The sequence below is a fragment of the Perca flavescens genome, chromosome 19 (assembly GCF_004354835.1).
Source record: "Perca flavescens isolate YP-PL-M2 chromosome 19, PFLA_1.0, whole genome shotgun sequence".
NCBI classification, from domain to species: domain Eukaryota; kingdom Metazoa; phylum Chordata; class Actinopteri; order Perciformes; family Percidae; genus Perca; species Perca flavescens.
In genome coordinates this window covers 4,852,859-4,869,703 of record NC_041349.1, presented here as the reverse complement: position 1 = coordinate 4,869,703, position 16,845 = coordinate 4,852,859, and the positions used below count along the sequence as shown (strand labels likewise).

At 38.7% G+C, this 16,845-nt stretch overlaps 2 protein-coding genes across 2 annotated transcripts in view; both read left to right on the top strand.

The window, feature by feature from the left end:
- Positions 1-1,338: 1,338 nt before the first annotated feature.
- LOC114546120 (low affinity immunoglobulin gamma Fc region receptor II-like) overlaps positions 1,339-16,845 on the top strand; it is a 1,096,214-nt gene continuing 1,080,707 nt past the window's right edge. Inside the window, exon 1 of the mRNA XM_028564784.1 lies at positions 1,339-1,459. The gene's annotated coding sequence lies outside the window, so the exon portion shown is untranslated. The remainder of the gene's footprint in view (positions 1,460-16,845) is intronic.
- LOC114546145 (Fc receptor-like A) lies at positions 5,670-6,624 on the top strand. The gene is made up of 4 exons (XM_028564813.1): positions 5,670-5,751; positions 5,831-6,073; positions 6,146-6,382; positions 6,512-6,624. The coding sequence occupies exons 1-4, from the start codon at positions 5,670-5,672 to the stop codon at positions 6,622-6,624; spliced, it is 675 nt and encodes a 224-aa protein (XP_028420614.1).

Sequence of the window (16,845 nt, the reverse complement as noted above, 5' to 3'; positions counted from 1 at the left end):
AGACAAAGAAGAGCAGCTGTACCTCTCTGTTTGATTTGATGTCTTTGATCACAGAAGTGTCAAAGTCCACTAGTTAAAGGGAAGTACAGTTTGGATGTTCACAGTTTTTTTTTCTTCTTAACACTTGTTTCTGCTGTGAGAGCTGAAAAGAAAACCCAATTTATGTGAAATGGACTTCACACCTACGGAGCTGCTACAGTATAAACAGACTTGTTAACCTCAAGAGGAGCAAGTCACGATGTGAACATGTCAGGGTGTCACGCAGACCATTAGTTATTACAACTTAAAATATAAATGTGAATCAAAATGTAGATGAGATTCCTAAACTGTAAAATGTTGGTCACAACATGAAATTCAAAGAAAGAATTTTACAATTTACATGAAACCAAATCAATAACAGTATGTTTAAGGCCCAGTTCAGACCAAATAACATTCAGGAAATGATCACTGTTCTTGAAGCCAGCTGTAAAGCTACCGACGTCATACAGTCGACACGTCTTTGAAAGGAACTCTGGGAGATGAAGTCCCAGAGGCCCGCCTGAAATTACATCTAAGGCCAAAGCTGCCGCTAGAAACAAATTAACTCAAATCTTACGGACAATAACTTTAAAGCATATATTTTGCACATATTCTTATTTTGACCGTAACACACTAAAACACAAAGGCAAATTACTTTATTGTGAAAACCTTCTTGGCATTCTTGATATGTAGTTAACACCGTTTATTTGAGTCTCTTTCTGATCCCCTTTTCAGTGGTTTAACAGAGGCGAGGTGGTGTTGTGTTCACTTACTTGCAACTAAACTGCTGCCACCTACATAGAGACAGTTTTGTTTGTTTCAAGATTATTAGAATCTGCCTTGGCCAAAATATAGTTTGTGCACAACATACTTATACCAATATAACCTCATGTTAATAAACCAGCTCACGTTATGCATGCATGTGTAAGTATGTATCTCTATGCATGAGAGTATGTATGCATGCATGTAACACTGCCAGTCACAGAGGAAGGAAGAAGAGTTTTACTTGATGCGGATATACACGGAAAATAAGTCGAGACATCATTTCACCAACTGTCAGGATGGAGGACACATCTCTGCTCTGGCTGCTCTGTAAGTAAACTGTGTTTCTGAAAAATATCAGATGAAAGAAATAGGGATCGACAGATACTGTTTTTTCAAGGCCGATACAGATTATTAGTAGTTAATGTAACCGATGTTTGGAACTGATTTGCATTTACAGTTAAAATGAAAGAAATAAATACAATATGAAAGGTAAACAGGTTTTTACAGTTTAATTATGATAATGTCATTTTGAAAGATTGAGTAAATGATATAAAGCCTGTTTTTAGCGTGTTCTTTTCATTTATTATTTAAACTTTCACCGAACCAAACTCCAACTAACCAAAGTGTCTTATCTCTTCAGTTCTGACCTCACTGCTGAGCTGCCCAACAAACCAAGGTCAGTACACTGTTTTCTTGATAGAAAAGGTTGTGTTTAGAGTACTTTTAGAATGTGTAGAGGGCTATGGTGAGTGTTCAAATAGAGGTTTTTGATCATTTAGAAGCCTGATGTCTCATTTATCAAAACATGCGTAGAACAAGTTTTAATTGTGTGTGTTAAAAATATTTGTACAAACAAAAACCTGCACATGAACAACGATACATCTCACCTACATCTAAATCCGCCGGCTTGTTCACACTCATTAACATACAGAAACTCCCCAGAATACCAGATATAGTTAACCACATCTCTTTGAAACTCTGAGTGGCTTTAATGTAGAGATACTTGTTGTGGTCAAAAGTAGAAAAAAAGAAAGATAAAGATGAAAAACATCACACACAATGAGGTTAAGATATTGGAGGGTCCTGGGAGCAAACATGAAGGAAGGTTTCCCAGCTTAGATCAATTACTGCAAGAGTAAAGAAAGGGGCTGATTCCTTAACTTTCCCAGATAATTCATGTGAAGTATCAGAGGCCCAGCCATGCTTTGTCACAGTAGCAGTGATTGTCACAGTAACTTTGATATGATATCATTTGGTTATATAATTAAAGGTGCTCTAAGCGATGTTGGGTGACGTTACTTCTTGTTGACGTTCAAAGTATTTTCAAACAAAACGAGACTAGCTCGCCCCTCCCTCCTCCTCATCCTGTCCCCTCTCCCTCCCTTTTGTGCTTCAGCGCACTAACCCCCCCCCCAAATCCTTCTTGTCCATGTGTTGAGGGGACAGGCAGCTAGCGGATAGTGAGATGTTTGCTGTATGTGACAAAAAATGTTGTAGCCTAAAAAACACATGACATCGCTTAGAGCACCTTTAACATGTCATGCCACTAAGTGGCCCCACCCCACACAGAATTACATGACACCCATATAAAAGTCATTTCATTCACAGCTTCCCGTCCAATGTCCACACACAACATACCCTACTGTGCACAAAATAAAGAATAAAGAAAACATTTCACAGCATCCACAACACAATGGTGTAACCCCATACATTGTCAACTAAACATTTCGTACCAAAATTACAAACACAAAAAAAATGGTAAAACTTTACAATTATGGTATTACATGATGGTACATGAATTATCATGACTTCATGCATGACTTCATTCATTAAAATGCATGACTTCATGCATGTAGTACTCCATGAACTATCAATAATGTACAAGGATTATTAGTATCTCATGCATGACTTAATGCAGCAACAATATATTAATGTATGCATGGAATGAGGTATTTCAATCATCATGAGTTCTGATTTATTAATGATATGCATGTCTTCTTCAAAGGTAAATATGTAGTTAAAGTGACAGGCTAAAGAAACTGAATTGTAGTGTTGTAATCATGATTAACTAAACATGACTTCTTCAACTTAAATAAAGTTCTGACCTGCTCCATCTTTAAAATTCATAAATAAGACATGGTTAATGGTGGCATATGCAGGTATCATCTTTGTGAAAAAGGATTGTCAAGACATTTCTTTTGTTCAGACACAAAAGTTAGTAAAAGGTAAAATTTTAAAATATCCTATTTAAGTGAACATTGGGCCTCATTCACCAATATCTTCCTAAGTTTTCTCTTAAATATGTTCTTAAGAAGATTTCTAAGAAAAGTCTACGTCGGATTCATGACGTGTTCTTAAACAACAGATTTGTTCGCACCTGTGTTCTTAGGATCGATGAATCCCACGTCTTCTTAACTGAAAGCGCGTGCCAGTTGTTCCTAATTAGCATAAAAAAACGCCCCGAAAATTCCCATATAAGGACATGACATTTCCTGTGCACCTCCTGGGAGACAGGTTGTCGGAGATTGTCGGAGCCGCGGTGGAGGAAGTACTGAATCTCAGTACTTAAATAAAAGTACAAATAACAAGAGACATATTTACTTTAGTAAAAGTATAAGGTGTCCACTACCACTTTTTAAAAAAAGTTCCTATCCTAACCAGCATAAAACGGAAATGTGTTGTTAGAATCGGAATGCGGTTGGTTTTATTCATGGATGTATTTTATTTTCTTTAACCATGTAAGTAAGCAAATAAAGTGTGTGAAGCAGCGCAAATGGGGAGATGTGAAGAGGTCCAGCCAAATAAATAAGATATGAACGCGTCTTACGCAGCCTGGCGGAGGAGTAAACGACGCTGTGGAGAGAAATAGATATAGCAACTTTGATTTAAAAACGGGAATAATAAAAACAAACGTTTTCATTTTCACTTTTACCGGGGCTGTATTACCGAGGGTCAGCGGCGCTGCGCCCGGGCTCTGCAGCACCAGAGCCAGCTTGGATCAGCGGTGCCCCATATATACAGTATCTATGGCAACTCATATATACAGTATCTACGGCAACCAAACTTCACTGGTGAGACAAACGTGGGACGGTCAGGAAGACGTTTTGGCAAAAAACTGATCAGAAAATGTAACGGAACATTGTAGAAATGTAGTGGAGTAGAAAGTATAGATAATTGCTGCAAAATGTAACAAAGTAAAAATCAAAAGTAGGCTATGCACCATTGATTCTACTTAAGTAAAGTACAGATACGTTAAAAATGTACTTAAGTACAGTTAGGACGAATTTGTACTTTGTTACATTCCACCACTGCATTTTGGCCCTATAAATAGTGATCAATCAAAATAAAAATAACGCAGGATTTAATTAGTTTAATTGCTGATGTAAATTGCAGTGTTAGTGTTTTTTTTGCATAATATGATTTCTTTTTCAACAAATGATCAGAAATACATTACAGTACAATACTATCATTGTAAACCACTGTAGAATTAAATAAAATGCAGTAAGCAATCATTTGGAGCAAATTGTCATCACTCAAATGTGCGTAAGAGTGCTTTTCAGTATTCGTAGATTTTGTTCTTAGCTAAGAACAAATCCAAGTTAAGAAAACATTAGTGAATGCCAGAATCTTCGTAAAAAGTTCGTAAGAAGGGTTTAAGAACACATTTCTTCGTAAGAACGGTTGGTGAATGAGGCTCATTGTTCTCAAGCATTATTGTTTACGTGCTGTTGTTTTAAATGAAGAAACTATGAAAATGCATCTGCAGTATACTGTATTTTGCCAAAGCACTCCTTTTATGCCCCCATTAATCATATCTTATTTATCAATGTTAAAGATGGACCAGGTCAGCACTTTATTTGAAGGGTCACAAACATGAAGTAATGAAGAAGTAATATTTAGTTAAAAATGATTACAACAGTACAATTCTTCAGAATGTATGTACACTACTGTCACTGGTCAGTTTTTTTGAAGAAGACATGAACATCATTAATAAATCAGAAATCATGATTATTGAAATACCTTAATTGATGCATTAATTAACGTATTATTCCTGCATTAAGTCTTGCATGAGATATTACTAATCCTTGTACATTACTGATAGCTCATAAAGTTCTACATGAAAAATGTAATGCTATTAATGCAGGAAGTCATGCATGAATTCATGATAATTCATGTACCATTATTACAAAGTGAAGACCTCAAAAGTGTTACCAAAATATGTAATATATGTAACTACCAGACAGATAATCATCGATACAAAGCAGTCTTCCTTTTAGCCCATGCTTGTTCTAAAAAGTATAAAAAAATGTTTTATGTTTAAACAACCAAACTAACAGATGTATATCCTGCCTCATCTCTTTTACTTTAACTTTGTTAAATAATTGCAATCTTAAATCATGATAATATCGACAATATAAAGCAAAATGAACTTCATTTTCAATTTCATTGAGATCACATAAATAACAGTCTGTCTTCCACACTGGTGCCCGACCAATGTCCTGTTTCAATATGGAGAGGGAGTATTCCAGACCTGAACTGAGCACACACAAATCTTGTCACCTTGGACAGATTCAATTTTACATTTGTCTTAATACCAAACAAATCTTTTATCAAACTAGAAGTTCTAAGTTTTGGTTTGTTCTAAATCTCAGCAGCCCATTTTTCTTTAAACTGGTGAAACATTCTTCTCCCTCCTCCCTCCAGCCTCTCTGACTGTGAGTCCCAGCAGATCTCAGATGTTTAAAGATGAATCTGTCTCTCTGAGCTGTGAGGAGGACGACAGCTCTGCTGGATGGACTCTGAGGAGGAACACATCCGGAGAAACCAGAACTCAGTGTGAAGATGGCTGGGGAAGATCTGCTGGTTCTTCCTGTAAAATCAGCTTCATGGTCCCAGGGGACAGTGGAGTTTACTGGTGTGAGTCCAGAGAGGGAGCAACCAGTAACAGCATCACCATCACTGTCACTGGTAAGATCAGACTGTGGAGTCAGTATTGATGAAGCTGTGTGTGAATGGATGACATGCTGTAGTTTGTCTCTGTGTTGAGATGGACCAGTGATCCTGCAGAGTCCTGTCCTCCCTGTGATGGAGGGAGAAGACCTCACTCTGACCTGTAGAACAAAGATGTCCTCCAACCTCCCAGCTGGTTTCTATAAAGATGGCTCCTTCATCAGGAATGAGCCTGCAGGTCACATGACCATCCACCATGTTTCCAGGTCTGATGAAGGCCTCTACAGGTGTCACATCAGCAGTGTTGGAGAGTCTCCACCCAGCTGGGTCTCTGTCACAGGTGAGGAGGTTACCTTTGATTTCAGGAGTTCATTCATCCAGATATTCACCTGACAGCTGATTCTCTCTACAGAGAAACCAAAGACCACAAGCCCTCCTACGAGCTCTCTGCCCCATGACACGTCAGCTCCGCCCCCTGACACCACAGACCCACCAACCTCGTCAGTTCCGCCCCCTGATACCTCAGCTCCGCCCCCAGCCTCAGACCCCCTCCAGCTTGTGATCAGACTGGTCGTCCACCTGGTGGTGTTCTGTCCGTACTGCATCTCCACTTTCATCATGGTGTCTTTATATCGACGTAGGACCACAGGTAACACTCTGAATCATTCATTGACCTTATGATCAATCAATCCATCAATCTCACAACATCACTCTGGTGTTGATCAGTTAACAGCTGATCAATTATCTACATTTTCTGTCTAACCTGCTCTGACTGTAGGAAACCTGCCTGTCTCCGTGGTGATGACCCCTCCCACCCAGGCTGAGGAGGGATTGGAGATTGAAGACTATGATAATGTCACCACTGCTGTCACCACAGAGCATCACTTCTGAACTGATCTGAAAAGCTCAATTGTTCTCATAGATTAGAAACAGTGGAAGCCTCAGAAAGCTTCCCTGTGGATCTCCACATGTTCTCCTTTGACCTGTAGATGAAGGATGTTAACCAATTTAGTTTTTAGTCCAAAGATTTGCAATGAAAAGAGTTAAACGTGCAGCTGCTTGTAATGCTCCAGTCTGGAGCGTTTTGAAACCTGTTAGTTTACACCAATGAGATGAGACGGTGTATCCTCTGCATTGAGATACCTCTGGGGCGCTCGTTGAGCCTCCATCTAAAATTCTGCCATTTCCAACAGCTGACAGTTTGAAACATAGTAAATAAAATGGATCATTTCATTTCTATAGTTTGCAGCTGATTTGACTGTTCCAAAACCAGCCTCTGAAAACGTAACCAGCTGAGTCGCAGAGACACCATCAGCTTGTTTTAGTCTTTTCTAAAGGTTTCTTCCCTTTGCAAACTTTGCTCTGAACTGGACTTTAGTAGCAGATAGTTGTTCAGGTTCTGCTGTAAGTCGTGTTGTTGTTCATGTCTTTTTAGATGTCAAGTTTTAAATCTCTTCAGATCAAATAAAATAAAATGATGAGCATCTTTTCTCTCTGTGCTTTGTGATCATAACTTCACTTCTCTCATATCAGCCTGTTTCCTTGTAGCTGACATGTGACATAGTCGTATATAAAGAGGAAGGAGGAGGCTTATACTGGCTCTCCAACAGCTGTTGGTCCTCACCAAGAGAAGAACCTCACCAACTCTGACATCACATTCAACATGGCTGCTCCGAGCATCAACAGGAGTGAAAGCTGTGTGAATATACTGTTTATTAGCACTTCTGTTTTATATCTTGGTTGGTTGACACCTTGTTGAGTGACATTTTGCAGGTGAAGCCCCAGGAGGCCCCTGACATTTTGGGCCCCTGGGCATTTACCAGGTAGGCCTGTTCAGTAATCAATGCCCACTGTTTAAGTGTTTAAATATTAACATTCACAACTAACACTATACTTCCCTCTGAAACAACCTTTAATAACTGCATTCATACAAAGAGCAGCTACAGTATAAGTTTAACTGAGTAGTGAAGCCAGGAGCTCAGGTGTCCTTTCATGAACTTGGAGCCTTGGAACTAACAGACACTGGCAATATAAAACATGTCCTTTTCACAAGACGCCACAAGATGGTGCCCTGGTGTAGTGGGAGGAACCTGATGTTTACAAGTGACACTCCAACAGTGGAAAAAGAAAATAATGTGCACTGAATACAATATAAATGTAACCCAGGGTTTCTTATATTGTCTAGACTCAGGGTTGGCTGGAAAATAGACACACAGTCTTCCAATGCCAGAACGCAGACAGCACTGCACGTCTCACTTTATTCAACCACAACACAGATTAAACCAAACACACACCACACTTTATCCACTTCTGTTTTCCCCATCACAATAAAAGCTCCATGTTTACTGTCAGTGTTGGGCAAGTTATTTCCTAAATGTAATACATTATAGATTACTAGTTACTGTCATTTGAGAGTAATTAGTTATGTTACAATATTACTGTCTCTGAATTTTAATGCTTTACACTACTTTTGCATTACTTTTACGTTACTTTCACCAAAATAACAAGAAGCTCGCACGCAGTTTGGACTTACATTAGCTGTTTAGGTTTAATTACTAATGTTAACTAGCATTTTAGTTAGCAATAATTAGCCTGTGCCCATGTTATCTCCTTACATATACCTACACTCTCCGTCTCTGTAAGATTGGGAATGATTGAGATTTCTCTCGGCACAGCTACCAGAAGACTTCACACTTTCAGACACGTTGCTCAAGTCACATTTATGTTGTCTCTGTCAGTTGGAGGCTGCTCAGTAAAGCAAGAGATCACCGGAAAAGTGTTTCTAATATCCTTCACTGGTCTCCTTCCAGAGACACAGGATCTGGTGGTCCAGTTTATATATACTGTCTATGGACTTTAGAGCTGAGTTTTGTCATCGCCCCCGGCTGCTCCTGCCTGCTCTGGTCCACTTTACAGGCGAGGCGTAGTTCATCTCAATCGAGCCTAATGACAGACCACTGACAGACCTCAGTCTACTTTATTAACTCTTTCCTCTCTGCACCGTCACACTATTTGTTCTCTTGTTAGGTTACAGCAACACTTTGACTTGTTTTTTGTATATACAGTACAGGCAATTTAGTACAATTTACATTGTAGATTCTCACTGAAGGCATCAAAACTATGAATGAACACATATGGAATTATGTAATTAACAAAAAAGTGTGAAATAACTGAAAACATGTCTTATATTTTAGATTCTTCAAAGTAGCCACCCTTTGCTTTTTTATTAATAAGGGAACAAATCCTACTAATTAACCCTGACAAGGCACACCTGTGAAGTGGAAACCATTTCAGGTGACTACCTCATGAAGCTCATTGAGAGAACACCAAGGGTTTGCAGAGTTATCAAAAAAAGCAAAGGGTGGCTACTTTGAAGAATCTAAAATATAAGACATGTTTTCAGTTATTTCACACTTTTTTGTTAAGTACATAATTCCATATGTGTTCATTCATAGTTTTGATGCCTTCAGTCAGGGGCGGTTCTACACTGAATGACGCCCCGGGCGAGACCCCCTCCACCAATCTCTATCTCCAACAATGCCAAAAGACACAATATAGAATAAATATTTGAAATAGCACAAATCCTTCATTACACAAATGTGAAGACACACTAAAGAGAATGTAATTATTACACTATAGCACTAAGAACAGAAAACCCAAACTACAACTAAAACCTGACCTTCCTTGATGCAAAATCATCAATGATGTCATCGGATGAAATCTGCTGCCATATTGAGTGATTGACATTGATGACGGCGAGGCCAGTGAGGTGTTCCTGGGACATGGTTGACCTCAGGTATGACTTGATCAACTTTAGTTTGGATAAGCTCCTCTCTGCTGGAGCCACAGTGAGTGACAGGGATGGATTGGGATCAAACATCTGCCCTGGGACGGACGGACGGATGGACGGACGGACGGATTTTCATTGATCCCAAAGAATGGGAAATACCAGTGTTGGAGCAGCACAATATCAGACACACAGAATATAAACGAAATAATAGGATACAATACATGAAATAATAATAGGATAAAATATAAAAACAAATAATTTAAAATATATACAAGTTGGGAATAAAACTGTACAACTGTTTAACTAGTATTGATAAAGCTGTACCCGTCCTTGCACTCCCCTGAATATGTATTACCAACTCCTAAAACTACTAACGCCATGTAATGAGTAAGCAAGAATAAGTGAGAGTTGACATATTAAATACTTCAACAAAGTGCCATTTACACTAAAACTGTATACTCCTAATGAATCATAAAACAAGGTGTATATATATATATATATGTATATATATATATATATATATATATATATATATATATATGTGTGTATATATATATATATATGTATATATATATGTATATATATGTATGTATATATATATATATATATATATATATATATATATATATATATATGTATATATATATATATATATATATATATATATATATATATATATATATATATATATATATATCATTTCAAGAAGTCCTGTGCTTTAATTTGAAGAGGTCTATCATGAGTTGTTGTCTGTCAATGCAGACAAAAGCTACAATTCTCGTTAGAAAGTTTGCATGATGTGCAAAGTTTATATAGGCTACTAATGCAATCATACAGTAAAGCTTGCCTACTTTTTTATTGTTGTAGTGTTATCATCAACAGTTTGTCCACCACTTGCTTTTGGCTCAGTTTTATCAAAGGGTTAAGTGTTTTAAGGGGAGTTGTTCTCATCTCTGTCCCTCTCCTCCTGAGTCCCCCCCACTGTGCATATGCCACTGCTGCCGAGACCGACACCACTATCATCGGCCACGGGAGCTGATGAAGGTCCTGCTACTGCCGAAAACATGTCTTTTCTCTTTTTTCTTTTATTTGAGCCGCTTGGGTAACTTTGTTTCATTTTGGAGTTTAGACCATTGACATAAAAGAAAGGTTTAGACTAGGGTGACCAGATTTCCGGGAGCTGAAACCGGGACACTTTGCGTGTGACCGTAGTGCTTGTGCACGCGCACACGCTTTTTAACGTGAACATGTGCCAGCCGAGGTCAGACAGTAACTTCATTATTTTGATCATAGGCTCCTCATCTAATAATAAATGTTTTGTTTTTTTTTTAAAATTAACAACATTGCAGCAACAGCCTTTTTCAGTTCAGAATGAGATTTATGTTGAGACTTTTCTAAAAAAGATTTTTGAAGTGTTATTTATTCCAATAACACCAAAAGACTTAAAATGATAGACAATTTTGAGCATTAAACACTTCATTTGCTGCACTCTGGTGAATTTTTATGCACCTATTTCTACCTTTTTCTGAATCAATGTATGCTGCAAATATCGTTATGTAAAGAGAAAAATAGATTACAATCCAAATATAAAAACATAATGGAATATATTGAAGTAAGGCTAACAGGCATTATATATTGCTTTCAAATATGTATTCTCCTTTGGATGGACTTTTCTAATTATAGCTGAGTCAGCACACATGTAGCCTAAGCATCATTTACTCCTCCCTCCTGTTTTGCTCTTTTGTTGTTAATGTAGGCCTATTAATAAACCCCTGGACTGTAATATTTCAGATGTGTTTGAGCAATGTCCAAAACTTTGTGCACATTCAAAATACAGTATATCCGTGTTCTCTGTGATTTGGAGGAGTCGTGATTTTGAGAAAAATAAAGTTATAATAGGCTATTACAAGAATAAAGTCACTATTTCAGAAATCTACCTGCACCATAGTCTGGTTTTACGTGATTGCTGTAGCTCTCAGACCTTCTGACAGACACAGAGCCCTGTTTGGGTGTCTGAATGAGACAAAGAGTTTAGCTAGGGAAGTGGCCGTACGCTGCTCTACATCGGAGGTGGAAAACCAAATCTACTGCAGAAATACACGGAGCACAAACGCAACACATCTGCCGCAGCATGTCGACAGCAGAGCGCATCCGTTATAACCTGAGGCTGCGCTGCATTTTACAGAGAGAGTGGACACTAAGAGACCCACAGGTCTTCTTCAGAGCTCCGTGTGGTTGAGTCTGAACAATAGACTGTAAACATCACGTCACAGGAACTTCAAACTAAATCATTAGTATTGCGCTCCTTAACTTTGTGTTGATGGCATCAATGTATTAGACTGATTTGGCTAGGATTCCTCCGAAAACTTCACCCGGCTTTCACAGCTTTTCCTCCACGTAGAGACTGTTGCTAGGTGATAGCAACAAATACAGCATGGTCGGACCCTGCATGTAGCTGCCCGTTCTATTCGCCTCGGAAAAATAATCTGGAAAAAGTTACATTTGGGACTACACTCAAAACATTCGGGGCTCAAGCCCCAGCAAAATCGTCTGACGCCGCTCTTCCTAAAACCGGGACATTTTAGCGTCCCGACAGGCTTTTGTCGGGACTCGGGACATTAACTTCAAAATCGGGACTGTCCCGGTCAAACCGGGACGTATGGTCACCCTAGTTTAGACCATAGACAGTATATAATGGACTAATAGACCCCGTTGCTCTGGACGGAGACCAGTGAAGGCTATTAGAAGCACTTTTCCGGTGATGGCCAGCTTTACTGCGCAGCCTCCAACTGAGAAAATGTGACGTGAGCAACGTGTCTGAAAGTTGTAAGTCTTCTGTTAGCTGTGCCGAGAGAAATCTCAATCATTCCCAATCTTACAGATACGGAGACTGTAGGAGTATGTAAGGAGATAACATGGGCACAGGCTAATTATTGATCACTAACATGCTAGTTAACATTAGTAATTATACCTAAACATCTCATGTAAGTCGAAACTGCCTGCGAGCTTCTCCTGTACTATACGGTAATTCCTCTACTATGCGACAGTAAGTCACTTGGTTATGACCCAATCGTTAGCTTATTTTTACAAAAACGTCTGCTACGGAGCCATAACGTGAGGTACAAGGTAATGGAGCCTTTTATACATTGTCGTGTTTCTTTGGAACTAAACAACGGACAAATAGAGTCTTTAAACGCTTCAGATGTAAAGTTATTTGCAGTCAAGTGACGTAAAAAAAAAAATGGCGGTCAGCGGAATGCTAACAGGAGGTGATGGCCAGTTAGCAACAAAATGGCGCCATGATGGCTCGAGTTCTGAAGCGAAGCTTACCCCCTTGGTTTACTCGTCTTGCTCCGTCTCTGTGTACTTCCCATTTCTCCTGTAACTTTGTTAATCTTTGGCGCCGCGGCACACTGTTACGGACTAGTCCATTTCATTGTGAAAGTAGGGGTGTTGACCTCTCTCAGCAAGCAGGGCGCCTGCAGCTGCTGGGGGCGCTGATCTGCCAATTCCCCACACAGTGAAATGATAGAAACCTGAAATACGCTTCGTGGCGGAGAGGATTTTTTATTTATCTACAATGTAAATAGTCATGAAAATAAAGAAACACATTGAATGAGAATGTGTGTCCTATACATATACATATATATGTATATATATATATATATATATATATATATATATATATATATATATATATATATATATATATATATATATATATATATATGCAGCTATATTTGATTCCTAAATGTCTATGTAGATCTCTCTGTGTTCAGCTTTATGTCTGATTCTGTCTTCCTTTAAGAGTTTGTGTTTCCTAGGATGGTGAATACATGTCCCGCCTTACTCTGCCTCTGATTGGCTTACCCTGGTATTCTCACCCTAACCCTAACCAATATCACTCCTCATGCCAACATCTAATTTATAATCAGTTCTTTTAACTGCAGAATGACTTGGTAAAAACTCCTGAACTTAAACACTATCAATTATGTTTTTGCTTAATCATTCCAGTAAGATTAATTATGAAGCTTGTTTCTGTTAAGAAAATCTAAAAGACGTGTTCATTTGATTTCTGAGGAGGAAGGAGAGGCGGGGTCGAATTGAAAGATTAGCAAAAAGGTTTAATGAACAACACGATGAAAACGACATGACAAAAACAAATGTTTCACTGCAGCTGACAGCGTACTGAATTCATGCTTCTCCTTGTGGAGTCACATAAAAACAGCCATGTGACATGACAAACAATACGCTGTAAACAGCGGACTGCAAACATGCTTCTCCTTTCGGGTCACAGTTCGCAGTACTGAACTCATCTCTGTTTCCGAATTATATTCCTGTCGAATTGTGGGTGTTTCCTTGACTGAAAAGTCTCTCAGGTTAAGGACACACCTCTGATTAGATTAACTCCAGGTCACAGACAAAGGTCATTTATCATGGTAGTGCTGATTCTATTCAAGTTTACAGAGATACACATTTTCTTTGTTCTAATCCAGTCTGGCCCAGCAGGGAGTGGCTCCCCAAAAGGCAGAAACAATAGGTGTCCTTATGTGGGGACAAGGAGCTTTCTCCTGTATGCTAAATGACAGATTCTTTAGAAGCTGGAGATGGTGTGAGCCAAACAAATGCTGATTAGGTGTGGTGTGATGAAATCGATATTGATTCAGTGTTCATTTAACTAAAAGTATATTTTTATCAGACATTACCAATGGTTTATCTTTTTATAATCTAACAGTCCACCCTTTCACACCTTAAAAAGGTGTGAATATCACTATAAATGTTATTGAAAACAAAATCATTTACATAAACATAAAAATATGACAAAAATGTATACATTAGCAAAATGAAGTTGATTTATACAAGAAATTATTTTTCTTCTCTGACCTCATCTTATCTGACTCCACATCTTGTATCAAGAAGGTTATTTCTCTAACCCCCCCAAAAAAACTGTCCCTCCTTTAGCTGGTTTCACTTGCAGAGATTAGTGACTAGCACTGAAGCAAAAGCAGATACACTTAATTAAATCAGAAGCTATTAAAAGTTGTTGACCAGGTAAAACAATGGAAGGGAAAAAATCTTAGAAATCAAAGAAAACAGATAAAACCAAATTCAACTTTCCACACTGAACTTCAAATACTGCACAAGTAATAACTGGTCTCAGATCTGTAATGCAATCAGATGGGTTGAAATCTATTCAATAGCAAATCTGGGAAAATTGTGTTATCTATGTGAAAAGATCTTTTATCTGGCTCAAGAAAAAATGCATTAGGTTGAACTTTGTGATCTTAATCACAAAAGAGCTAAAAACTGATACACTTCAATATATGCTGTCATATCAGATGGAGTGAACACAAAGAAACAGTCTTCATCAATGTCCTTTCTGTGAAAAAAGTCTGAAATCCAGATTTTGAAAGTTCCTTGTTCAATATTGTCCAATCTGAAAATTTGGGACAAAATCTCAGATCGCTGCTGGTTCATTCTCATGCATCCAGCGCCAGGCGGCAGCATCACTAAAACCTTAGCAGGCTATGGCGCACTCTTGACGTCACATTTGCGCGCCTAGCTTGGCTGCAGCTGCTGTAAAAAATGCTCTTATCCTCCTGAGCATTCTGGCCCTTTAACCGTTGAAACATGAAGGTGACAGATCAGAGGGGAGCCCAGGGTCTCCTTGTGGATTTACCGCTGGCGTTGGTGTTCTTCTTGCTGTGCCGGCATTCAAGGGTTACATCCCACGAAGAAGCAGAATCACCCGCAGAAAAGACAGGAGTTACACGCCCTCTCAGAGACCTTTAGAGCAGCCATCTGATCCATAAAGGTAACTAGCTTTACTTTGAAGAAAAACAATTTCTCATATCACAGAAACGTCTGATATGGTTGTCATACAGTTTCTCTCTCCCTCCTTTTCAGAAACAGGACAGTTCCTGTTTTCTGAAACATCAAGATGGATCGGCTGGGTGTGCTGCTCGCTCCAGCACCTGTAGGAAAAAAGCCATCCTTAGCTTTTTTGGTGTGTCAGCAGGCCCACGGTCAGGCGGTGGGATCCAGTCTCCTTGCTCTGTCAGGAAACCACCGCAGGAAGTCAGCAGAAGTCAGCACCGCTGGTTCTCTCCATCGGCGTCTGAACCCGGGCTCCCCTTGACACTCTGCTGGACTGATGTTGAAGTGTGAACCTGGATCCTTGTGATGCGTCCTTCCCACTCCACTGCAGTGTTGGTGTCCAGCAGCACCTTGTATGAATCTCTCCACCTGTACCTGGACCCCTTGAACAGATGAAGTCCTCTGGCTGTATGACAGTCTCCATCAGCATCTGCTTTCACCTGTGAACAAAATGGCTGTGACAAGCCGACACACTGCCTTACGAAAAGTCATATTATTGTCTTCATTTTTGGGCAATGTCTAGGTGTGAAAACAAGGAAGAAACAATTTGATAGGAGTTTGTCCTTATGTGTCCATTAATTTCTCATTGAGGAGAAATGTTTCCGTGGTCATCTTTTGTCCAAAGTCCTTAAGACAATGGGCCAAAAGCTTTAGTCCAAATACACAATAAATGATCCCAAAAAGTCATGAGTCCATTGAAAACATACATATAGATCATCATTACAAAAGCACATTAGAATGAAAACACCACAATTTTCTTTCTCAAGAGGGGGGGGGGTGCGTGATTCATCTTTTCAAACATTTTGACAAACTTGGTCAGCAAATTGCTACTTTTTTTAGCAAATCATTGTCTATATCAGTCACGTGTCATTCTTTGTGCTCCATTCAACACCCTGAGCAGAAGATTTTTGTGTAACATCTTTGTGGCCACAGAAGTCCCACAAATATCTAATATCTCCCCCCATCTTTTTTTTTTTTTTTTTTAACAAAATATTTATAATCTAGGGAATAAAAAGGAATAAAAGAAAAAACACATTTGGAAAGAAACTTCAGTTGAAAAGCTACTACATTGACTGTATCAACCCTATGATTTCTCAGAGACATCATCAGAAACATGAAAAAGAATAAAAACCAACAAAACAAAAAATAGTGAAGAAGATTAGCTACAGTGAGATCAGAATGACTAAAAATGCAATGAATCTATCTTCATGTGCCTGTTATTTATCATTTTAAGTGAAAAACAAACCAATTTTGAGTCAAGATGCACAAAAATGCCAAATATGCATTTATTAAATTATCCATTGAAAACCCCATAAGAATCTTACATTTTTTTTGTTACAATGTTAGCTAATGTTAAATTGCTTAAAGTAGCTCAATTTATTTTTCCATACTGCTAAATTTATCTCCACCCCCCATTGGACTCTCTTCCCAGGTAGGATGGGGGA

Bases quoted from the DNA above. Each gene is read 5' to 3' on its own strand.
- LOC114546145 (XM_028564813.1), top strand. From the start codon at position 5,670: ATGGTCCCAGGGGACAGTGGAGTTTACTGGTGTGAGTCCAGAGAGGGA. The intron at 6,074-6,145 runs GTGAGGAGGTTA...TTCTCTCTACAG, and splicing joins CAGCTGGGTCTCTGTCACAG to AGAAACCAAAGACCACAAGC. The intron at 6,383-6,511 runs GTAACACTCTGA...CTCTGACTGTAG, and splicing joins ATATCGACGTAGGACCACAG to GAAACCTGCCTGTCTCCGTG.